Below are 26,562 nucleotides of genomic sequence, written 5' to 3'. Positions count from 1 at the left end.
CACAGTAGTTATCTTTTAACTACTCAAATGTCCAATAGAACGTAATTCAAAACAGCTAAAGAACGCTAATCCGCGAATTCGCTACAATCAACAACAGTAGTTTTCTAAACAACAACAAACTAAGCAACTACTACAAACTGAGATGTTTTCCTCCTTTTATAAGATTTTAAAATCACGCGCTAGAATTTTCCAGTACTTTCTCGAAATCAAATAATAATTTATTTATTTAACGCACGCGCTCTTGTATTTTTAATTTTTCCGGCTTAGCTTTCTTTTAATATTCGTCACGCGCTGCACTGCGCGAGAAATAAAACCATTTAATTTATAATTGAACTAACATTAGCTTTTTAAATACCAAATTCGTAACACTATTTACCTAATTCGTCATCTGATTTGCTGACTAGTCTATTCAATTTCTTTAATTCTGCGCTATTACCAACAAAATTGGTTGCGTTATCTGAAAATACGTGTACACACTTGTCTCTCCTGCTGAAAAAACTCTTTAATGTTGCAATAAATGCTTGACTAGACAGGTCTGTTACCAACTCAAGATGGCAAGCTTTGGTAACTAAACAAACGCAAATGCGCACATACACCTTGTTAAGCTGACCTTTTCTTTGATGTGGGTATTTTATAAAATAAGGACTCTCCCCCCCCCACAACAAAACAAAAACAAAAAAAAAAAAATCAACTCCAACACAATTGAACGAAAATTCGGGCTGACTCTTTCTTGAGGAAATTGACCCATAAGTTGTTGACAGAGCACTGGTTTTGCTTTGAAGCATACGACACACTCATGTACTATTTTTTTGCAAATGTTGCGCCCGTTCAAGAGCCATAACCCTTGTCTAACAATAGACAGTAAGCCTTATGGGCCAATATGCATGTAGCTCTTATGAAACATCACAATAATTAGCTTAGTCTATAAGGTATTTCTTCCACCTTCTTGGCATGCCTTCCTGATGTGGCGGTCTGCACGCTGGGCGCGTATTCCAGAGGTCCGTGGTTCGATTTCCGGCAAAGGCGTTGCTATTTTTTCATTTTGCCTGCTTCCAAAAAAGTACCTAATGTCTCTAGAAGACAAGTTATGATTCTTTGGTAAAATTATCGGAAATTTTCTATCGAAGCTCAACTTAAAATTAGCTAATCTACCTCCAACTCGTTAAATTCCATATTGATCTAAAAATGGAAAAATATTTCTTACCTTACTATTTGGAGGTACCCTATCCTTCTTTTGCAGGCCTGAGATTTCTTTTTTAAACTCACTATTTTGAATTAGCTTTATTTAGAATTTAGAATTTTAAGTTCTGATAATTGTGATTTTGAGCTCTGAAGAGGACCTGAAACTTTGTCCTTCCCTTTGCAGTCGTTTACAAACCTAAAAAAGAAACTTAAAGCAGGACTAATTTTACTGTAATTGTTACTTAAATTTAAGAAATCCTCAATGAAAGGGTTAGCTTTCACATTAAGAAAAATATTAGAGTACCTAAGGATTTTAAGTTCGTCTGGAAAGTCCTTCACAATGATTTCCACTGGAATTTCTTTATTTGGATACTCGTCGTTTGTCAGGAACTGAGGCTTTTCCACCACAAATCATTTCATAGAAGTTTACTTGGGTCGAAACCTCGGGACATAAGATCATTCGGATTCTCCTTTGATGACACATGACGCCACTGATGACCATTAGTCAACTCTTAAATTGTTGCCAATCGATTTGCAACAAAAATCTTCAATTGGTAAGGCTCCCTTTGTACCCATGACAGTACGATCATGTAGTCACTCCACATATTTTTTTTCACAGGAATCTCTAATGCAGATATACTCTAACTGTTAACCTTGCACGTAAGACTGCCGCACAAAGTTCCAGTCTCGGAATAGTAACTCGTTTTATAGGCGAGACTCTGGATTTATTAGTCACTAGCCTTATCTTCACTTCTCCATCTCTCGAACGGAACTTGCAATATATGGCTGCTCTGTATGCTACCTCAGAGGCATCTGCAAATCCATAAAGTTCCACATGGTCTACGTCTGCAATGAGGATAAACCTTTCAACTTCTATTTTACTTATAACTTCCAATTCGGTAGAGAACTTCTTCCATTCATCAGCTTCCTGTTTTGAAAATGGTTCATCCCAATTCAGCTTTAACAACCACAACCGTTGGAGGAATATTTTGGCTTTACTTATGATTGGTCCTAGTAAACCAATCGGGTCAAAAAATCTTGCAATTGTGGACAATATCTAGTGGACAATACATTGTGTACAATATTGTGGGCAATGACATAGTTGTTACTAAACGACAATATCTGTCGTTTAGTAACAACTATGTCATTGCTGAGCTTCACTTTAAAACAGAAACAGTCTCTTCTAGACTTCCAGGACACTCGGAGTCGTAGATTCTTCTTCATTAGGAAAGGGATAGGTGTGATCTTCTTCCGCAAGTTCAGCATGATTACTGCACCACTTGTGCAATGTCATTCCGGCACTCTTCAGTATTGCAGTTAACTGAGATTTAAGCTCCTTAGATGTACTCAAAGATTCCGCTCCACTAAGCACATCGTCCATATAAAATTTTTTAAGTAAGACCAGCGCAGCTAATAGAAATTGTGAACCTTCATCAATCGACAATTGCTTGAAAGTTCTCATAGCTAAATATAGCGCACTAACTGTACCGTAGGTCACAGTATTAAGCTCGTAGATTTTTCACAGGTGCAGTACTTCCTTTTTTCCACAGGATTCGCTGCAAGCATCTCTTTTCAGGGTTAATTTCAATCATTCTATACATTCTTCTAATATCTGCCGTAAATGCGAATGGGTATTTTCGAAATCTAGGCATGACTGTAAAGAGATCATCTTGAATAACCCCTCCATTACGTTGTAAAGAATTTAGCGAAATTCCATTTGATGTTAAACATGATGTTTTAAACACTGTTCTCACTTTAGTTGTTTTTAGGGGGATATATATACACCTTGATGTGGTATATAGTACACTACCCCAGTCTCAATTTTCTATTTAACCTCAGTCATATGCCCTAGTTCTTCATACTCCTTTAAAAAATTCTGATACAGACTTAAATATTCGGTGTCTTTAACTAATCTTTTCCATAGGGAATTTAACCTTTCAAGGGCAAAATCTTTTGAATTTCCTAAGCAAATAGGATCTTCCTTTAGGAGCATTGTTACAATGTATCTCCCTTCTTCATTCCTCTTATGAGTTTGCACATAATGTTCTTCACATATTGCCAAATCTTTATTTTTTGGAATGGCTGTTTCAACATTCTTCCTTTCCCAAAATTTTCTCATTGTTTGTTCCAAGTCATCCATTGTTTTCATTAGCCCACAATGTACGCTGTTCTGTTTTACTGATGTAACGCTTCCCGACACAATAAACCCAAACACGCTGTTTTGCAAAATAAGACTCGAGTTTTCATAGCGAATCTGTTCAGATTTTAATATTTCAAAGAAAACCTCAGCTCCTAAAAGCATACGTTTTGGAACATTAAAATTCTCATCGGCTAATTTTATGTTACAAACATCCTGCATTTTAATATCAATTTTCCTTGCAGAAATTAAAGTTTGCGTGAGTTTTGGTACTACTAATAGGTCTAAATGTCTCACGTAATTTTTATATTTATTGCTAATGCATGCCGAAACTCTCGATCGAAGTGTAAACAAGGGATCATTTAGTCCGGAAATTGAGATGTTTACCTTATTCGAGTGAAGATGGAGTCTATTGGCAAAGTTTCTACTTATAACGGATGGAGTACTGCCGCCATCAAGTAATGTTTTGACTGGTTGTAGCTTACCCATACTATCGTTAATAAAGCAGATTTTGATTATTTCAACTCGATCATTCACCTGCAGTTTCAAGTAATTTGGGCATTTTGCCAAGAACTAAGACGAGAGCTAGAGAACTATGTTCTGGCTTTAACGGCAGATAGAAACTGACTGAAAAGCGCACACGTGGTAAGCCAGCGAAAAATCTCTTTCTAACTCTCCCTTTTGGCTAAAAGCCATGTCTTAAATACTTAACAATTTGCAAGTTCAATTATCGTTATTATGTCGCTATTATGTCCTTATTATCGGAATAGGCTGTTACTGGAGAATTTCCAAAATCGACTCGGAACTTCTGAACCGCTAACAGTACCGCAAGTGTTTCTCTTTCAGTGGCCGAATAATTCCTTTGAGTATCATTTAAAGTACGACTAAAGAATTCCACGGGCTGCCCATTTTGGGAAAGTACCGGCCCTATGACCTAATCCTATTCCTCTGCCGCAATCTCTAAAGTTTTTTCATTTTCAGGGAATTTCAAAACAGGGGCTTGTGTTAACGCTTGTTTTAATTTTTCAAAAGCGGTGTTAGCTTCCGCTGTCCAAGAGAATTTTGCCTTCTTTCGTTTTAATTTTAGTAGTGGTTCAGCAATACTTGCGAAATGCTTTATAAAAGGTCTGTAGTACAAACACATTCCTACATAAGAAGATAATTTTTTCCCAGTATTTGGAGGCGGGTAATTCTGAATGGCAATTGTTTTTTATTTATTTGTTTCAATTCCTTTCTGGGAAATTTTATACCCCAAATAACGTAATTCTTTTGCTGCAAATTTACACATATCAACATTAACTTTTCGACCGGCCTCATTTAACAGCGAAACCACTTCTCTTAAGTCTTTAATATGTTGTTCCAAATTATCACTGGTGACAATGATATCATCCAAATGTATAAAAGAGCTCTTCGCTAGGACGGTTCTTAAAGCAATATCCATAATAACGTTGAAATGTTGCTGGCGCGTTCAAGAGGCCAAACGGCATACTAAAAAATGCATAAGTGCTCGTCATGAAATTACCTCGTCATGAAAGCCCTATTGCCGTAACATTATTTTTAAGGTATATCTTCAGTCTTTACGCCTACTTAAAAGAAAACAGATGTTAAATCTAGTGTAATCATATATCCAGTTGAAATTATATTTCTTAAGATTTCCTCAATAATGGGTAATGGGTACACCAGTTATTTTGTGACACTGTTTGGTTTGCGATAGTCTATTGCAAAACGCCACCTTTGTGTAACCGGATATTCATTATTCTTCTTACATAGAACAATGACTGTTGGAAATGGGTGTGATGATCTTTTCACTCAGCATATCTTTGATATGCCGCTCAATAATTTTTCTTTAGCTTTATCTTAATTTTACAGCTTGTGTCTAACTGGTTGTGAGTCTCCAGTATCTATTGAATGATGCGTCACTTACGTAAAACTGGGAGTGTCACCGAACAGAGTAGAAAACTCACCAGTTGCTGCAGCTTTTCTTCTTCTTCACATGGCAGGTGCTGAAGATTTAATGTGGGGGGCGCTTTTACTTTTGGGATTGGCTTCATGGATAACTTGAGTGACGATTGTTGGAAGTCTAATTGGGCTTTAGCTACTGAAAGAAAAATCGATCCCCAAAATAATAGAAGCTTGTAGATTTTTCACTATAAGAAACATTACTTTTACCTGCTCGTCCTTAATCCGGACATATAAGGCCACTTTACCTGTGCACTTACATCTTTCCCCCTCGGCAACTATAACCGTTGTATCATCCGTACTATATCCGCGAAAGTATTTTTTTAAACAAATCTGACACGAAGCTACATTGAGCGCCTGTATCCAGGAGGGCAATGGCTGGGATATTATTCACGAGAACTTCAATTTTAGGAAGAACGAAACTTTTCACAATGACTTTATTGAGCTTGATGGTAGAGGGATTTTCTTGGCCTTGGGATTTCTGCACCCTCCCGTCAGCAGAAATACGTTTCAGTTTAAATCTTTTTTATTCTTTTCAGGGATGTCTTTCTTTTTTCGCTGAACTTCGTACTTTCTGTCTAGTTTATTATTGAATTGTCTATGTTCGCCAGTTGCTTTTGAATTTTCGGGTTTCTTAGACCAATGATTTGACTTGCTTCCGTTGTGGCCCTTTGGCGCAACAAATTGGCTTCGTTGCTTATATTGGCGTCTTCTTTCGTTTTCCGCCGTTCTTCTGCTTTCAAACTGGATTGCGAGCTCGAATAATTTATCCAGTGTCGTAGGGTTCCTTAACTCAATGAAGTCTTGTACCTGGGGTAGTAGTAATCTCGGCAAAATCGCCTGGATTATTTCAGGATCCGGCCAGCTTCCATACAGCAGTTTAAATACTTGTGTTTTTCTCAAAATGAAATTGGACATCTCCTCAATTCTTTACTGATATACACTAAAGAGTTCCATCTCCAACTTGGCTCGATTTCCTACTACCGGGAAGGCCTTTACTAAAGCAGCTTTAAAATTTTCGTACGTCTGGGTGGGACGTCCTGGTTCACCCAAAAGTTTTTTTCTGATGCACTTGAACTTATTAAGCGCTTGACTCTTCAAAGCGCTAGTAGCCAAGGTGACTTTTAAAAATTCGTGGACACGATAAAGCATAAAATGGGCGTCTAATTTCTCCAAGAAGTCGTTCACCGATGAATGTCCATCGAAGGTTGCCGACGGCTTCATTCCTGCCCGCATGGTCTGGACAATGTACCCGACTCCTTCTAGGCTGGCGGCTGGCAGTTCGGGATTCTGAGCCGATGCTGCAGGTAACAACAACAACAAGATTTTGGCTTCCCTGCCTCTTGAACTAAATCAAACTACAGGTCTACTCCCCCTTTGGGCACTTCGTGGAGGTTCAACCTCCACTATTACCCTTCCAGGGGAGCAGCGCACCACCTGGAAAACTCACCAGGCAGCACCGGTCGTCAAAGTGTTCCTGCCATTCGCATGGCGAGCCCGTCGCAGTGGGCCGTTACCCAGCAAACCGGGGGGAATTAGCTCTCCGGCTACGGTTCCACACCACTCAAGACATGCCAGTCCCCGAGGCCGGCCAATAAATGACCTTTCCCAGGAGCTTCAGAACCACCATGTTCATAAATTTTATCCCCCGTGGCCGAGACTGCCTAGGTAAAGATCCTAGCCAGTAGCTTCCCAGAGTTCTCTACGTCGACCCCCGGGGGGATGCTGCAGGTAAATCAAATTCTTCCTGATCATCGGCTATAGGTCTTCTTCTTCTTTGGGCGCCACTATTAGGACTACTATTCCTTCTCATTGCCTTTGCAAACATAACTGGAGTCCTGAGTAGGAACAAGGAGTTTACTAAAAAACTATGTTCGTGCGTGTGAGGAGGCTAGAAGATACTACAAAAAAAGGGAAGGGTTAAATCACCCTATATTTTCCACAGAGTACAGCCGATCCCGTACTTCGGGATACAAAAACCAGCACTTATGGTTTGAAACTTAAAAAATAAGAAGAAACTAACTAAATTAAATAAGAACTAAACTCAGATACTTTACAAAGACTAGTAACGTGAAGATTGGCCTTTTAAACTCTACGTATGTAGTGAGCAAAAATGCGAGAAATTACAATACGTCTTCAAGTATCAAGGAGAACTAAGTTCTGGCCTTAACGGCAAACAAAAACTGACTGAGAAACGCGCCTGGTAAGGCAGCGGAGTCTCTCTGTAACTCTTCTTTTTGGCTAAAAGCCATGTCTTAAATACTTAACAGTTTGCAAGCACAATTTGCATAACCAAATGTGTTCGCGTTTATTCTGGCCGGAAATGGAAAATAAGAGAGGATAACAAAATTTTAAAATAAAATAAACGTTAGTAAAACTTAAAATCCTTACAAAATTAATAAGCGAATTTCTCTACAACGTTCCCTGGTGCATTAGACAGAGTAGATTTTTTTTTCAATACCTTATTCCCCACATTAAAATTTGATTCACGGAGACTTCTATCGTAATACAGTTTTTGGCGCTCTCTTGTTACATCTGAATTCTTTGAAGCTCTCTCGATAAGCTTTTGAATATTTTGCTAATCAATGCGTGAACAGGAAATATGTTTTAAGTAGCTTTACAAACTTAATTACGTTTTCTTAATTTTGTTCTATTTTCACATAAAAATTAAAATTTACCAGAAAATTGCATTCTTAAAAGCGTGATTAAATTCATTTAATACCTGTAACTGTAATTAAATACTAGTGCTTTAAATGTTTAAGTTAAATTTCATGCACGCTTTTGTTAAATTTGCAGGTACATTTTGAAGAAAGTCAATTTGCTCATAAATGGAAGGTCAATTTGCTCATAAGGTATTTCTCCCGCCTTCTTGGTATGCCTTTCTTGTGTGGTGGTCTGCACGCTAGGCGCGCATTCCAGAGGTCCGTGTGTCGATTCCCGGCGAAGGCGTTGTTAATTTTTCTATCTCTCTTGCTTCCAAAAAAAAAGCCTTATGTCTCTACAGCATAGCTCATAAATTTGTCATGGAAGTTCTCATGGTCTGCTAAATCAAATTTACTTTTGTGTGACCTTAAGAGGCACCAGTAGTAAATCTCATTTTGGCATATTATCAAGAATTTTGAAGGAAAAATGTTTTGCTACTGTGAAAGAATGTTCAACTGTTGTTTACCTTACTAATCAATGTCTTATAGTATTGAAATGACTTGCAGGATTTTTCATGATGTGATGTTGCATATATTTTATATATGCAACATCATACATAAACATATATGCAACATCACATCATTTCATGATGTGATGTTGCATATATGTTTTACTCTTCTTTGTTATCAAATAAATAAAAAGAGTATATTCCTAATCACATATTTCTTCTTTTGTAAGAGTTTTATGTATCATGATGCGATATTTGGGATTTGGTTTTAAACTATATAGCGGTACTTTTTTGAGGTGTTAATAGAATCATCGTATTTTGTTTATTTACTTATTGCTTTAAAACAAGTTTTAATTTGTGGCCTTTTTTCCTCATTTCTATATGCACATAAAACTTACTTAATCTATATTTTTTACATATTAATGAGATATATGTAAATGAAATAATCCTTATGTTAGCTACTTTAATAGAAAAAGAACTAAACTAAAATGATATGCCTTGAAAACTTTTTATTGAGTTATTTTTTAAAGTATTTAAAAAACATACTTTATCTTTTAACAATTACTCTAATTTTTTTATTTCTTCAGTATTTAATATTTTCTTGTTTCCTCAGTATGTTTTCATTTAACATCCTTTTTCACATTTGCCAAGTCCAATAATATATTACTTGAAAATCTGCTTCTATTTTTTTCCAAACGCATAAATCATTCTGTTGAACACAAATACATTCAGAGTATCTGGCAATCCAGCAAACAACCCACAACAGAATATTTAAAGTTGCCTTACATGTAAAACTTGCATTTCAATTTAGGAATTCATAATTAAATGATATGATTTTTTTAGCCTGCTACTAGTCATTCAAATTATATATAAATTATTGGAATATATCTTCAGATTGTGCTGTAAGTTATTGCTGTTCATGAAAACTATAAATAATCTAATTTCCATGCTGAGATTTCTAAAAATATGTAAATATTTTTAATTAACCAAAAAGTGTATAAACCTGACCTAAATTCACTGACCTAATTAACCTGATCTAAATAAAAAAATTTTGTGCGTATCAGCCAGATTTTCAATTGAATGATAAACTGTAAAAAAATAATAAATACGTAAAACAAATTTTCTACATCTTAGATTAAAAAATTTAAAACTGCCTAAAGAACATCAGATGAACAAGATGACACAAAATTTGATTTAGTTATTTAATGATCCTAAATTTCTTGAAAGAAAAGTCATGATGGAAATGAATAATAGCAATCTAAATTATAATACATATATATATATATATGCATGTGTGTGATGTTATTATCTTTCGTGGTGCTTTTCAACGAAAGACACTAATATCTCTAACTGACGAGAAGTTATCTGAGATGAGCGCTTATTTTAAAAAGAGATGGAAAAACATACGTTGTTTACAAACATGTTTACAAAAAATAAATTAAAGTTACGATTTAACAAGTCTTCAAGAAGTCTTCTCATTGGTGGTTGTAATATCGTTTGACGTCAAAATATGGGCGGTTCGAAGGAGGGGCTTCTACCTCTTTCGATCGGTGAAAGTCTTATCGTTTCGCACGGTAGAGGTCTTAGCCCTACCAACATTATTCCACTATTACGATGGGCTTACAACATTTCAACTATGATCTTACAAAATTTTAACTATGAAGTTGCGCATAGAAAAGGAGAGCACCATCAAAATGCTGACAAGTTTAAGTTGTTGTATCCAAACATTTCACAATTAAAAACATACATTCTAGGAAGTTTAAAACTTCATTGTTTAAATTTTTGTAATATTAGAATATTACATTTTATATCTTTATTTAAAATGCCTCTTTGAAAGCACTTGTACTCATTTGGTCAGGTATCTAATTGTATTTGTTACAAATATGCTTAAACATCTTTATCTTGCAAAAAAAAAAAAAAAAAAAAAAAAAAAAAAAAAAAAATGTATTTAAACTCAAAATGTTTCTTGAAAGTTCCATCAAATTGAAAGAAAAACTTTTCTTCGAAAAGTTCCCCGCGCGGGAAGGAATTTAAGACTGTAACGTATTTGCGTTGCTACGCTACCAACATAATTCCCCTAAGAAATGTAATGAAACCGCTCGCAAAGAATATCCGTGCAGACGATACACGCGCTTAAAATGTTTCTCAGTTATTCTGTAAGTTCTAGCTAATAAAGTTGGTTGTTCGTTCAAAAATGGAGAGATCTCTTACAGCAGATCTTCATTACAGCATAAAAATATGTCTACTTTTAAGATTGTGCTAAAAATTTTCGAAGTTATAACTATAAGGTATTTTTTCCGCCTTCTTAGCGAGCCTTCGTGGTGTAGTGGTCTGCACGCTCAGCGCGTAATTGAGAGGTCCGCGGTGCGATTTCCGGCGAAGGCGTTGTATATTTTTATCTTTCCTGCTTACAAAAATTACCTAATGTCTCTACATAACTCATAAAATTATTTTTTTCGCCAATTTTATAAAAATTACTTACAAATACACAATTTGAAAACAAATTAGGAAAAGGGGGGATTTTATTTAGATAAAATTTAAATTCTAAATAATGAACGACTAATTCAAGTAAGTTTAATAGAAATAGCGACATTATTAAATATATACCAAATTCAGTTAACATTCCAGAGTTAAAATTTTGAGTGCTAGTTTTCTCAAAACTTGGTACTTTGACAAATTCAGTGGCGTAGGATCAAAATACGGAAAAAAAAAAAAAAAAAAAAAAAAAAAAAAAATTTTTTTTTAAGTTCAGAAAAAGGCTGATTCTGATTTTATATCAAAATGCATATGTTAGAACAGAGCTGTATATAAATTTAATATATATCTCAAGCTGCGTTTTCGTGACATGAAAAACGTAAATAGAATTTCGTCCATCGGTCGAATAGAATGGCAAATATAGAACTGCCCTCCGCTTCTTTTTACTGATTTTACTTAGGTAGAACCAAAACGTTTTCGGCTTTGCATGTAAAAATTTCCTTTAGTAATTTAGTAGATATGTAGTGACAATACTAAATGAATAAATTTGAAAGTTTCGTTCTCAAAATTATATGTGCTGTATTTTGACTGTTTACTGAAGAAAGCGATGTGCTAATTTGTAGTAAAATATTTAAAATTTAGTATCGTTTCGGTTTAAATGTTTGACTAGAAAGAAGATCTTGTTCCCAAACATAAAATAATATTTGGATCATGTGCATGCTGATTTGAGTCCTTTCTTTTCTACAATGAAAGAATATATAAAACAATCTGGCATGGGCGCGAGAACCGGCAAATTATTCTCGTGGAAGTTGGCTATTGGAGGCATTGACATCAGGAAATACTACTTTTCTCAAAGAAGCAGCAGCATTGAATACCTTCGCATGAACAAATCTCTGCAAGTGCAAATCATAGATATTTTTTACAGTTGATATTAACTGCTGATGAAACTATAGTCCTTCATAATGGTGATCCTCAATCAAACTATGATCCTCTATCGAAGAGCGAATCAGTGGTCGAGAGAAGCCTGGTAAAGCGCCCCCCCCCCAAGATAAGCAAAAGGTCAGCAGTTTATGAAACAAATTATGGCCACAATTTTTGCAGACTATCAAAGCATTCTTCTGATAGATTTTAAAAGAAGAAACCTTTTGTGCAAGCTTTCGCATATCTTGCACAATGAGATTAGAGAAAAAGGAATGAAATGTTGAGCCACCTTTTCCATGTTAATACTCAGGTCCATTCAGCTGTCGTTGCAAAAATAGTACTAAAGAAATGTAGGTTTAACCCATTGGCAGTTGCGAGATTAAGCAATTCCTTGTTCTCAAATATGCACGATATCTGTCAGTCGCAAATTTTTAATGCGAGCTGCGTTCGTTTGCGCTTAACTGGAAGCGAGCTGAACTCGTTGATGATCAAAAGGTTAAGGATGTTGATCACTCCCTCATTACAGCTCATATTTAGCTCCAAATGATTATTATCTGTTTCTCAAACTGAAATTTGACTTTCGAGGAAAGATATTTAATCATGATGATGGCGTAAATATAGATGTTTTGGAACACCGAAGACAAACCTTTAGGATACTTTGCCAGGGACGGACTAGTTGCTTATTAAACTATCTAAAAAGTATACCGAAGTACTAAAAGATTATATTTAAAAAAGAATTCATTAAAATATTCTCTTTTCCTTTTAGAAGTGTATCAATTCAGAAATGCTTTTATCCACCTAGGTAACTGTAATTTCACAAAATAAGTATTTTCTCAGTAATGTGCCAAAATTCCTTATCAAATGGTTTGCCAGTTTAAAGCTAAAGTATTAAAGCCACATATGACGAATTTTCAGAATTTCCTTCGGAACAGCAACTGAGAATTTTTTCAGTTTAGCACTAAACCCTCTCTGAGTTTTAATGAGAAGGTATCACTGCAAATAGCATTTTAGCATACAAAATTTATGTATTTCAATAGCCTGTATGTAGCTTTCCAATTAAGTACATTGAACTAAATGAGTTTGTTCTAATTTTGGCGGAGATTAGAGAGGTCTCAAAATAAGCGACTTGAAAAATATTGTCTTTATCGTTGATATGATTAAATGAAATTGCTAGAACATATGCTCAAAGATCATTTATTTTCATTTATCATTGCATGCATTTGTTTAATAACTCCATTTACAGTGGGTTAAATGCCTTTTAAATCCATAAAAAATAAGCCTTGATGAAAATTATAATGAGGCTGAGATAGCAGCATATGAATTAGGTTTCTGTTCGGTCGGAGGGTCAGGTATATGATAAACTCTTGTGTTTGGAACGATGTTAATTATTCTATCCCGTTGTCTTCTGGTCCTGCAGTATTCTTTAATGCTTTCTTCAAGGGACTTGATCATACGAGTTGCTAATATAATACCAGAGAGCTAGAAGTAAATAAAAAGAGTTCATTTACTAAATAATCCGAGTATGACTATGCACTACAACAATGTTGGAATAGCAAAGAATTACATAAAATTTAGATTCTTAGAATGAAAAGTAGAATGTGTTTCATTTCTCATCAGATATTTAAAACTAGGTAAATAAGATTTCAAGATAAATTTTAACAGGCTCTTAAAGCTAAATCATACGATTTAATCGGTTAACTGGAAAAGTATTTTCTCGTCTTCGCATTTTTCATTATTATGCATTGCTTAATTTGTCAAAAGACAATAACGTTTTTGAATTGTTTAATTTTATTAATGTATTTCCTTACTGTGAATTAAAATCATTTTATAAAAATAACCCTTGTCTGTATATAATATAAATAACTGTATTAACTTATTATGTAACTGTAAAATAACTGAATATTTAGCTTCCATCTGGTGAGTTTTGAGTTGTTAAGATGTCAACAGAGAATACTTTTAATGAAAGCAATCCGTTTGCTCAATTCACAAAAGCCCCTCGCAGATTTTATCAAAGCGATAATGCTAAGATTAACTGAAAATTGCAGTAAAATGTCAGAACTTATACTGCCCCATCAGTGGAAGATACTCATGCAGGAGTTCTATGCTACTAAAAAAAGCCATATTATATGAAAATTAAACTTCTATTATTTTTTAATTTTATTGTAGAGAATATAGTGATTATGTTCGATTGTTTTGTATTTAAACTTTTTCTTACTTATATGAAAATGCTTAAAAATGCTCATAGTTTATTTGAATTAAATAATCTTATAAATTTTTGTTGTTCCAAATTACTGACACACTCGCTGTTTAAGGTATTTGTTGGGATTGGCACAAACCCTTCGTTCACTACGACCCACTTCTGAAGAAGAACACCCTGGGGAACAGAAGCAAAGTCCACTTACCTCTCTTTTCCTACCACCAACCCCCGAAAGGACTTTTAGTGTGACACTATTTTAAGAGACCTCCGATCTGCAAAGACACTACGCATTTACAAACACACATGCCTTCGGTAGGATTCGATCTCGGGCTCGATTCTAGGGCATCTGGCTGGTCTACCACTATGTTAATAAGGCGATATATTTCCATAAGTAATATTTACTCCGATGTTAATAATTGGAAACTTAATATGCTAAAAGAGTACTACTCCCTAACGAGTATTTTACGAATTCCATTATATATATTTATAGTTAAATCTAAATCATAAAACAAACAATTACTGCTCCTTATTATTGAAAAAGGGGCTTTGCTAACAAAAATTTAGAAGGAAAAGACCCTTTGTTATCTGTATGTAATGACCGTCGATTGTCGAAACGCCACAGAAGAGGATGAGCTTGTTTTCGTAACAATTTCAGCTTTTAGGTAAAATTTCAAATTTGGCGGCTAGAAGATTTATAGGAAATGAACAGGAAAGAATACATTTAACCTCTGAAAAGGCTCCAGAATGGGTAGAAGTGAAAATCGTCTTTTGTATGCATCACAGTATAGTCATTTTTGTCCTGTAGAAACAATGCACTCTTCTTGTTGAAACCAATAATTAACTGTCGATTTAATATATATCAGAAATGAGGTTCACTGAATCCATAATCGAAACAGTAATGTATTCTGAAACAGCTAGATTTCTGTAATCGAATCGAAATAAGAATTTGAGAATCGTAAATTCAGCTATGATAATGGCTTACTTCTATGTAAAGAAAAACGGCAAGATCATTAACATTAACATGATTAAAAAGATTAAGATCATTAACATGATTAAAAAGAAAACAATTTTATCACTCACGAAGCATTCTAAAGAAAATAATGAAATTGTAGAAAGTAAAGTACCACACTTACACACACATAGAAAAGGAATGAAGAGTATTAAAAAAATGAAATGAATTCATTAGAAATTATATAAACGTATATAATTCTATTAGCTGAATTACTGTAGACAAGCAGTTTTGGAGATATTGCACTGTGGTATTACTTTCCAAACTTTCAAACTGCTGTCTAATTCTATCTGATAATGTTTTGCTTGCGAATGAAATCTTAATATTTATTTATCTTTTCTGGATTGTATAGAGCTATTTAGCAGCAAGTTTTAACTGACATCTTTTATTTTTGAATCAGATTAAATCTCAAATTTAAGGTTCCTTCTTGTTCTGAAAAGAATGCGGCAGGGCCATAATCCCAGTAAGTATTACAAAAATGACTAGCATGGTATTGTAAATGAAGGTTTTCCTGATCAATAATTCCAACAGTGACATGACATAAGAAAAAAGAACTAGTTTATTCAGCAATTTTAGAATTATAAAAATCTGTGTGAGTTAACTGCTCATTTATTGAAAATTCAGTGTAGGTTAATTTTATTCTAATAGAAATATCGAACATAAAGAGAAAGAAATCAAATGGTAATTAGTAGTGCATATTACAGCTCTTTGAAAAATTAAAAAGCATTTGAATGTTAAAGTAAGCGAAGAATTGTTTAGGATATAATATAGTCTCGCAGATTGTTTCTAACAATCTACGTTAGCCATTTCCAAATTCAGGTCTTTAAGATCAGGCTTTTTTATAATTTTGTTGAGGTTAACAAGTTATTTAAAAATGTGTTCTTACAGAGAAAGGATGTTAATCTTGAAAGGTTTAGGTAAATTATTTACTTGTTTAATGCTTTTCTACTTGCTGCTGGTTTTGTTGCTCAGCTTTAGATTTGCTCATTGATTATGCGGCATTTACTAATATCCGAAATCGTGGCTTATCGAGCAGCATAATATTAGAGAACTGCTGTTGTATTTTATTCAAATTCTACTTCTTGTGCCACTTGTCTGAAGTTTCAAATCGACAGGGCAGGTTTCTCAAGAAACCCAATTTCATTTTACAACAGTACTTAAGTAGAAATTGAAAATTTTTAAATGAACCTGAAATGACTCATGAATTAAAATAGGATCTTTCATGGAATTTATGCATTTTTTTATAAAATTAGAATACTTACCAAAGGCACTGATATACTAAATGCAGCAAAGCCAAGCACAACTGCAGCACATTGGATGTTTTCGTCAACCCTTGTAATGCAGCCTTTTCGGTACACTAAGCTGCGTATTTCAGGCTATTAAATGGGAAAATACACTCATTAATATCGCTGTGAGAGATTTACATGCTGAAACTGATATAATGAGTTGTGCCTTTGAAACAAGACAAATGTTACGTCGAAATCGTTTTTTTACTTTATTTATTTTTGCTGAATTTTTATTCAGCATTAGTAAAGGAAATGCAGCACTTGCTCCAAAATTTCCGAGATTTAAGTTTGTAAAATATACAAACCAACAGTCCTTTCCACCTCTGTTTACGGGACTCTGTTTTGAGGATTTCTGTAAGTTTTAGAACAGCTGGATAGTGTCATTTTTCAATAATGAGTTCAGTCCTTAGCCTAAGTAGCTCGGTATTCTTATGTTGTTCTCTTTTTAATGTTTCTCTCAGGCATGGAGGCGAAACATAAAAATCAATCTTATAGCGATAGATCATCTGAGTAGAAAGGACATGGGAACAAAGCGATGACTTTTTAATGAAACACGGTATTACAATTAGAACTGTGCGTAATCTTGCATTGCCACGCAAAGCAGTCCATGGTACACAAGTCGGGAAGATGAGTGTTAGTGCATTGCACACACGTTTAATAAGGAAGCTGGCAAATATTTCTGCTGACTTGAGGGAAAACTTAATGGTGCACATAATCTTTGATACCGATAAAAGTAAATTATCATGGTCTTAGGTTTTTTGTTTTGTTTTGTTTTGTTTTGTGTTGTTTTGTTTTGTTTTGTTTTGTTTGTTTGTTTGTTATTGCCTTACTTTATTATTGTTGACAAAATGCGCCATTTGAAAGGTGGATTTATATTTATTTTAAATAACCAATTTTATTTAATTTGTTATTCTTTCCCATAAGCTATTCCCCTAATTCTCAATGCCAGAATATTTAAATTTGGTAGCGCGCGTGAACGAATGCAAATTATACCTTGAAGAAAGAGTTTAAAAACCGAGGGTCAGTAGGAAAGAGAGAGTTAGGCTATTGCTGTTAACTCTGTTGCGTAAGCGTCTGCTCCGAGAGTTATTGCTGGTTCGCGTGGCTTAACTTCCTTTACTTGCTGCTACTAGTTTTCAACGGGGGTTTAAGAAACAGGAATTATCTAAGCCCTGTAAGTTAGTTCTACTACTTTATAAGGTGTTTCTTCCACCTTCCTAGCATACCTTCGTGGTGTAGTGGTTCTGCACGCTAGGCCGCTGTTCCAGAGGTCCGTGGTTCGATTCCCGGCGAAGGCGATTGCTCATTTTTCATCTTCCCTGCTTCCAAAAAATACGTAATGTCTCTACAACTTGTACATATCTTCAAATCTTTAGTTAATTCCTTGATTTCAGTTACCTCCCAAGCAGAGGCGTAGTGTGCTAGCGTCGGGTTGACGCATTGTAAATTTTAAAAAGTTAATAAAGGGTACTTTTAACTCTTCTTCTGTGCAGTTACTACTTTTACAAATCTCACACAAGAGTTAATCAAGTGAACTCTACAAATAATATGTATTCTTCCGACAATTTCCTGCTGCATAATATCCGTGATATCGATAAGAACTAATTATTCTGATCTTAGCTTTTTGCACTGTTGGCCATTAAAACTGAAACAACAGGAAGGAAAGATCTGATCTGAACGTCAAAATCACACAAAAGGAAGACGAGGTTGGGATATGCAAATGATTAGTATTTCAGTGCATTTAGACGATGCGGGAGGGAGAAACGACATCTGAAGCACTGCATAAAAGAAAAGTTATGTAGTGGATTTCTCATTCGGTAAGCGCTTTGTAATATCGGAGTTTGTTCAAAATATCGTGTTATGTCTCGAATAATAATAAGAAATGCTTACCAGCAAGTGTCGGAGTTTGATAGAGGCAGGATTGTTGCCTATCGAGAGTGCGGATTATCGTTCCATGATATCGCCCGTCGCACTGGTCGACATGCAACCACTGTCATGCGAGTATGGAAACAATGTGCTGCTGAGGGTCATACTGAACAGCATGCAGGATCGCTATGTCCTCCCATGACTAACGCCCGAAAGGACAGACATACTGTGACGTCAGCCCTGCTAAACCGTACAACCACATCGCGGACCATTAGTCAGGAAATGGGCATGTTTGTAGCCCGCCCAGTATCCGTCGGTACGGTGCGTCGAAGTTTGCAACAGCGTGGACTATCAGCACGGTAACCATTACTTCGGCTTTCCTTGACAATGCAGCTTAAAGAGAGACGGCGACTCTGGTGCGCCGAACGAGAAAGCTGGGTAGAGGAGTGGCACAATGTCGTCTTTTCAGACGAGTCCCGGCTCTGCGTGCAGTATTCTGATGGCCGTATACGTGTGTGGAACTCCAAGGAGACCGCACGTCGCCTGCTCGCATTCGATATCGGCATAGGTGCCCTGCATCTGGTGAGATGGTTTGGGCAGCCGTTTGGTATACGACACGAACATCTCTAGTTCGGATCGATGGTAATTTGAACGCAGATGGGTACATTTCTGAAATATTACGTCCAGTGGTTGTGCCCTATCTTCGAGGCCTGCCAAACGTCATTTTCCAATAAGATAATGCAAGACCACATGTTACACGTCCTGTTTTGACCTTTCTCGATACACAGGGTATTCTATTGCTGCTCTGGCCTGCACGGTCTCCAGATCTGTCACCCACTGAAAACATCTGGTCATGGGTTACTGAGAGACTGGCTCGCCACTCCTCTGCAGCTAATACGGTTCGTGAAATGTGACATAGAGTTGAAACAGCATGGAATGAGTTGCCCGTTTCTGTCATCCAATCCAGTTCGCCTCCTTGCATACCCGAGTAAGTGCTATTTTAGCTGCCAGGGGTGGCAGCTGTTTCTACTAATTTCGCACCCCTGTAAACCTCCAAACTGCTTACAAATTTCATAATTTTGTCTTCATGTCATGCTGTTTACATACAATAAATATCTTTTTTTATTTTCTTTCCTTCATGGTGTTGCAATTTTAACGGCCAGTAGTGCACTTTTGACGCTTAACTTTGCTATTGTTGTCAAAATAGGCCTATGTGTAGTAACGTAGCTTGATTCGCCGAATGTCATTGCCTAGACGAGGTCGCAATATCACTGAATCAGTCTTCGTATTTCAAGGTGCAGTGGGAAGTGCAAAGTTAACTGTGTCGAGACTTTCAACTAACAGAGAAAATTTTGTAATAAAAGTTGCATTAATGGGCCAAAACCTAAAGGTAGATAATCACACGTTAGCTTTGTTAAAGACGTTATGGATTCATACTAAGTAATGAAGACTGGTGTAAACATAATTAAATTAAAACTTTTGAAATGAGATAGTATTATGCTAAGATCTCAACCATTAAAAGCATACTATTGCAGATCTGCAACGAGCCAGACCAAATGTACAGAATATTTTGGCACTTTTATGCAAGGAGATGTCTAACGGCAGTGACCATATATAAACCAGAAGAATTCCCCCAAACCAGATAAATTTATAAAAATATATAAAATAGGAACATAAATATAATTAAAATCTGATTCAACGTTGTTAAGAGAAGGTAGATCAGATTCAATTGAATCCCTTCTCCCAGGAAAACCACTGCGCTTCTGTTCACCCAAAATTAGCTGATGAACCACCTTAAATTATTTAATCCTAATAGCTCACCCGAAAACTCAGAGCGCCTCCCCGACGCAGCAGCTCTCACTTCATATGAAATAAAAATATACAAAAACAAATCCAAATGAAATAAATTAAATGTCCAAAAAAGCAAAAGGGTAAGGGCTGTTTTAGCTGCCAGGGGTAGCAGATATTTCTACTAATTTTACGCCCTTGTAAACCCCAAACTATTTACTAATATGAAACTAATATTAAAATTCAAATTGCTACCTTCAAAAAACAATGAATAATTTAAAGTATACAACCACACTATTTACTAATATTAAAATTTAAATTAAAATGTAATAATTAACAAAATGTAATAAAAATTTACAGAGAACATTAATTTTTGAACTCACTACCTATAAAACAAAAGAGCATAGGACAGCAATTCAAAAGGTAAAAGTAGACGCTGTTTGGCATTAGCGGCGAAAGAAAGTTTGAAATCTCCCAAAAGGTGAATTTATAGTAAGTAATTTTCTAATTTTAGATTCTGAAAGCATTATAGTAATGCAAGTAAGAAAAGGAAAAACAGAAACAAATATTAGAAAAGAAAAACATTTTCACGTCATGGGCTTATGATGAATTAGAAGAGTAGGCCCTCTGTTAATAAAAGTATAGTCAAGAAAAATATACTTTAATACATGCCTACGAATTAACCGATAATATCTTCTAAAACATCCTTCTGTTATTAGATCTTTTAGATAAACAATTAATTACTTATTGGTATTAAAAATCCCATCGAAATAATAATATATTAATATTAAAATTTTTAAAAAATGATGTAAAATGGAACGAAATACTTCTGATTACTCCTTTTGTTAAAATTTAGGTCATTCATCTTGTTAAAATTTTAACGGAAAAAAATTAGCGTTTACTGGATAAATTTATCACTACACGTGCTATGGCGAAAAAAAAATTCTGCTATCATTATGAAAGCAGAAAGACTGTCCTAAAGACAGAAAATAAACGTGCTTCATTACTTTAGTTAGAAAACAAAGGAAAGTGCTTCCGATAATGATTGTATTCTGAAAAAAAAAAAAAAATCTTATATATTTTCAACAGTGGTAACTGAAGTAGATGTACATAGTTCGTCTTCAAATTGTGAGACGGAAACTCCTTCACCAGTTTCACCAAAGCTGCCAGAAAGTACCTAGTGGAAATGATCACAACTTATATTGCTTCCTCAACTAATATTACGTTCTTTAAGACGTGTCCTACTCTGAAGGGAAATTTAAATGGAATTTTTTGGTTCATCTTACGCAGCTAGTACGCAGCAGGCTTCAGAGACTGAACAATAAGACGAAATTTCTTCTGCACAACAGATGTATACATATATTTTACATTTCACCTTAATCACCGGACTGGATATTTTGAGATTATCTTCCGTACCTTTGAATGGTCTTACTTAGACAACGATCATCGGCGAGCTGTTGTGGAGATCTAAATTAAGGTAATGAATGTATCCAGACGATTTCCAGAAGCTATGCGGATGTGTTTAAAGGTGCAAAGCATTAGGATGCATATTGATGTAATGTGAATAAAAAATGTGGTTAAGCTGCTCCCTTTTATTCTCGAATTGTCTGAATTCTATGCTAAGCTTCTGATGGCACATAGTGTACCTACATTTGCTACAGGTTTTTCTTCTTGAATATACAATTACCTTTAAACATCAATGGATAATTTCAAGAATACAAAATATTTTTTTAATTTTCTAATTAAATAAGTCAAATTAGATTTTAGTGCAAATTTACTGAGTTATTTTTTGAAAGGGCAAAGATTTACATGAAAGTACATGAAAAGATATAATAATAACGATAAAAAAATGCATCACCTGAGACAATGCAGAATCATTCAAAACACCATAGCCGCACATCGTGTTGATTGATTCACTCTGCAGAAAAAATTAAAATAGAAAACGATTAAACTTTTATCACCTTATAAAAGAGTATAAGATTCTTATATAAAAATACGAAAGAAAATATTTTTTCATGTTCTACTGTGAAATATGCTTCTTCTGATTTGGGAAGTTAGTAGTCTTCCAGCGGTATCAGTTTTAAATTAATTCTAAGATATAAAGTTCTCAAAGCATGTGAAAAAAAGCCTAAAACCTTCCCTGAAGCTACATAGTAAGCAATAAAATTTACTGTATATATAAAAAAAAGAAACAACCATTTCCTAGGAAAAGGAAAACTTTTTTTTTCAAAAACTTGTGCAGGTGCATTCCAAAACTCCAAATACAAAATGCAAAAACTGAAAAATTATTGTAAAAGACCAAAAACATTCAAAAGGAGAAACAAAAAATTCAAAATAATTATGGCCATTGAACAGAGATAAACTAACAACCTTTATTTTGGCTACCGTTGTTTGCAGACGTATGTTTCTAAATACGAAAATACTTTACATGACGCAAATATTCATGTTTTGGCATTCTGTAATTTAAATATATATATATATTTTTAAATTCCGAAATCTTACTTTTTAAATGTAAGTCTCCACCCCAGTCCTTACATCTATACTTAGGAAAATTTTGTGCTCATTATAAAATACAAAGATTTTACTCTCATATAACGCAAATTGACTGAGATGCTTCCTTTTAAAGACAGAGATAATATTGAGGGGCATTTTACAAACTGAAGAACGGAATGTTTGGGTGTGCGTGTAATGAAAAGTAAATATTAGTTTAGAAAAATATTTTTGATGTTAATAGATTAAATGATGAGCATATCTATGCAGAATATCGTGAAAAACATACTTTTTCCTTCTCGTGCGTGTTCTAGAAAACATTGTCAGGTTTCTTTATTGGCATGCAGGCAAATCATAATATTATTTGCATAAATTTAAAATGACAAATAATTTTGTTTTAATTAATTTACTTATTAAACGTCAGGTTAAACTTTATTAAACGTCAGTTATTTATTAAACTTCAGATCGTCAGGTTATCATTTAAAAGAAATTAAAATTCGAGAAAATATTAAGAATGAATTATTAGTTCTTGAAAAAAATTATAAATTGGTTGCGTGAAACTACTTCAGCATACCAACTGTAATAAAATTGTAATAAACCTCTCGAATACGGGCCAAGTGTGCTACCGTTATTATATCGAATTATTATCGCAAAATATGTCGAGGGTATATATATATATATATATACAGTAAATTATATCGAAGATGTATATACAATAATTTATATTGAAGATATTATCCAGGGTTGAAACCAGTTAAAAATTGCTGAACAAGTATAATATCGTCAAGAGATATTCGAGTATTTTTCTTAAAATTTGAGGCATTTTATTGAAACCGAAGTCTAAATACTGAATCCCGCTTTATGCAGTAGCATGTTTTACTTGGGAACACGTTTTTTCACAAAGCTCTAAGGAACTTTGCTGTTCCCCATGTGCGGACTTCCTCGGGTGTTGTAGTGATTAGCACATCCGGAGGACGAAAACAATCCGTACTTCGATTCCCGCTGAAAGTGCAATTGATTTTTTGTTTTCCGCTTTGAAAAGCTGAATATTTCTATAAACCTTAATCGAGAAGCACGAGAATATAATCTATCCTTTTATTTTAACAGAAGACATATATTCGATAATTTTTCCTTTGTTTTCATATGATCCTGTCCATTTAAAGCCTACAATAAAAAATTTAAAAATCAAATATTACCTCTGGAAGCTTATTATTCTTAAGATAAGTTTAAAGTTGGAAAGCGAAGCCTTTTAAAGCGTTCTGCTACATCACAGCGTTCTGCTACAGTTAATATGCCTCGTGAAAACAACTAAATATTTCAAAAAAGTTTAGAAACTTTTACTCGCTAAATTTTGTTGTTTGAAACTGAAAGCTCGCAATAACGTTTAAATTTCAAAATACTAACCACAAAATCGAATAACGTGCTACTATTTTATGCTACTTTTTGTTCGAAAATTTCGTTTTCTGAAAACTTTCTCTGTTTTTAACTACACTTAAATTCCTCTGCTCTTCATAGTGGACTTCTTTTATTCATAGTTACTAATTTTGTTATGATATAAACTATCCTATGTTAATAAGAAAATTTTAGAGTTTGTGTTCTGTTCATTATATGTGTAAGTAACTTACTTGGTAACTTACTTAGTTAGAATCCAATTTTCTAAATTCATCATCATTTCTGAGTGTATGATCCATTTCGTAAATTAACGCTTTAATGACAAAATTGCGCGTATCTAAAGTCATTATATCAAAAAAGAAAGTTTTACCTCGACAAATTTGCAGCAAGAAGGGGGTACACTGCATTTTTCTGTATTGATGTTATCCTCGACGCATCTGAAGTAAGGATTTAGTGCCCAGTCCTTATATTCGTTTGAACCGCAACACTGAAGCTAGAAGAAATTTCATTTGAGTATGTAATTACATGGGGAATTACATGGTACACTGGATTTCATGGGGAAATAATGTAATACACTGAACATACCAAATTACATAAATAATCTTAGAACAATAAACAGAGTCAAATAACTACCTTTTGTAATTCTTCGCTAAACTAATTTTTAAAAGTATAAGCGCGATGAAGGTTTTATGCAAACCTTCCTTGCGTGTTTTCACCCTTACAAGGTTAAAACGAAATGAGGACTCCTACTTTAAAGGGTGATAGAACATGACAAAATTAACAGTTTCTGAAATTTGATGTGCAGTGGAATATGAAATGTGAAAACAGAAACGCACTAAATATGGAGAATATGGATAACGGAAAAATCGTTTCGGGCACAGACATTTACGAGAAATAATATTTCATATTTGCAGGAAATATCAAATGAACAACCCTTAACTGCGATACATACATCACAGCGAAGTAAAGTGGATTACACTTTGGAAGCTGCTCAGCATGTCGCGTACTTCTACAGCAAAGAGGCAAATTCTTGGCAACCAGATCTTGAGGAGATTTAATCTGCCTTTCGAAAACGATGTCCTCGTCGTTGTGATGCATTTACTGCAAGTTTGGATCGTTCATTTCAATGATTGCTGTAGATATCAAACGCGTTTTCTGGTAAATATCCTTGATTGAAACTACGTTTCGTTTTTTGCGTTCTTTGTACTATGTTTTTGTTTTCAAATTTCCCGTCCCACCACACACTGTGCCACGAAAATTAATTTTGGGTTATTCAGTCACTTCTTATATTTTTTACTATCATATCTGTTACTCCCTACATATACAAATGTCCATATAAATAACTAATATCATAACGTTTGTTGTATAATTAAAAAATTTGTAAGATGTCAGCATGGCTAGGAGACCTCTTGCAATCAAGATGTAGTCTTTAGCTATAAACTTTTCATTTGAAGTAGTTACCGTCTGGAGATTTATTAAAGGAGGAACTATGAATCAATTGATGTCCATCTCGTAATCCATTTGTTTCTCAGTAAATAAATAAGATAATAGTTTAAAACCGAATCCCCATCAATCTTGGAAAACATGATAATTGGAAATCTTTTTTTAATTTTCCGTTTTAAGCGCACCTACAATTTTGTAACAATTTTTCATTGGTGAAGAATATATCTCAAATATCTGATGTGATGAGCCTTCCCGCAAAGATCAAAATAAATTCCTACTAACTAATCTGCACACAGATTCCATTGCAGAATAACATAATACACTACTTCCATATGTTATTAGATATTTCTCCCGCCTTCTTAGCGAGCCTTCGTGGTGTAATGGGCTGCACGCTCAGCGCGTTATTGAGAGGCGATTCCCAGCGAAGACGTTGCAAATTTTTCAATCTTTGTTGCTTTAAAAAGTAACCTAATGTCTCTACAATGTTAATACCTAATGTCTCTACAATGCCTGTTTAAGTTATACAGTATTTCTCCCGCTTTCCTAGCTTGCCTTCGTGGTGTAGTGGTCTTCACGTTGGGCCGGCATTCCAGAGGTCCGTGGTTCGATTCCCGGCAAAGGCGTTTGCTATTTTTCATCTTGCCTGCTTCAAAATAATAATAATAATAATAATAATAATAATCTAACGTCTCTACAGTGGCACCTGAACTAAAAAGGGTGTTGGGTGATGATTCTCCACACCCAGAGTTTGGCGATTGGGTCCCCTAAAATCCTAGTCGCCCTTAAAAGGAGGAAGTATATAAGGTATGTCTCCCTCCTTCCTAGCGGGCCTTCGTAGTGTAGTGGTCTGCACGCTCAGTGTGTAATTGGTTCGATTACCGGCGAAGGAGTTGCTAATTTTTCATCTTGCCTGCTTCCAAAAAATACCTAATGTCTCTACAAAGTTCCACGTAGAAAGAAGAAATAAGACTCACCTTTAGATACAAGCATGTAGTTCGGTATCTCTGTATCTCTTAGACATAGTCGACAAGTAAAAGTAATTATACAACTGTCATATTTATAAAATACATATTTTGCATGCTCTATAGCAAAGTATACTGAGCTGATTGCAACATGTTTCTCATGGTGCAGCAACTAAAAATTTACGTCACGGAATACTTAAATAAGCTTGGCAATGAAAACTACGTAGCGGTTTCTTGAGGAGCATTCAATAAAAAGCAAGCTGAAGGCCATTAGAAGAAACTGCTGTTTCAAGAAAAGCTGCAT

General features: G+C 34.7%; 1 protein-coding gene across 8 annotated transcripts in view; it reads right to left on the bottom strand.

The window, feature by feature from the left end:
- Window positions 1-13,003: 13,003 nt before the first annotated feature.
- The window catches only part of LOC118201288 (tetraspanin-33-like), a 68,326-nt gene continuing 54,767 nt past the window's right edge, over window positions 13,004-26,562 (bottom strand). For all 8 annotated transcript variants that reach the window (XM_035373363.2, XM_035373364.2, XM_035373365.2 and 5 more), the window contains 4 exons: window positions 24,224-24,346; window positions 21,830-21,889; window positions 16,294-16,407; window positions 13,004-13,304 (listed from right to left, as the gene is read on the bottom strand). In XM_035373363.2, the coding sequence (XP_035229254.1) occupies window positions 13,116-13,304; window positions 16,294-16,407; window positions 21,830-21,889; window positions 24,224-24,346 (486 nt within the window). In that variant the 3' untranslated portion in view covers window positions 13,004-13,115. The remainder of the gene's footprint in view (window positions 13,305-16,293; window positions 16,408-21,829; window positions 21,890-24,223; window positions 24,347-26,562) is intronic.

This window comes from Stegodyphus dumicola, chromosome X2 (genome assembly GCF_044657685.1).
Source record: "Stegodyphus dumicola isolate Sdum_Otavi_A_Nest chromosome X2, ASM4465768v1".
NCBI classification, from domain to species: Eukaryota; Metazoa; Arthropoda; class Arachnida; order Araneae; family Eresidae; genus Stegodyphus; species Stegodyphus dumicola.
The sequence above is the reverse complement of the archived record's forward strand: the minus strand, read 5'-3'. Positions and strand labels throughout refer to the sequence as shown.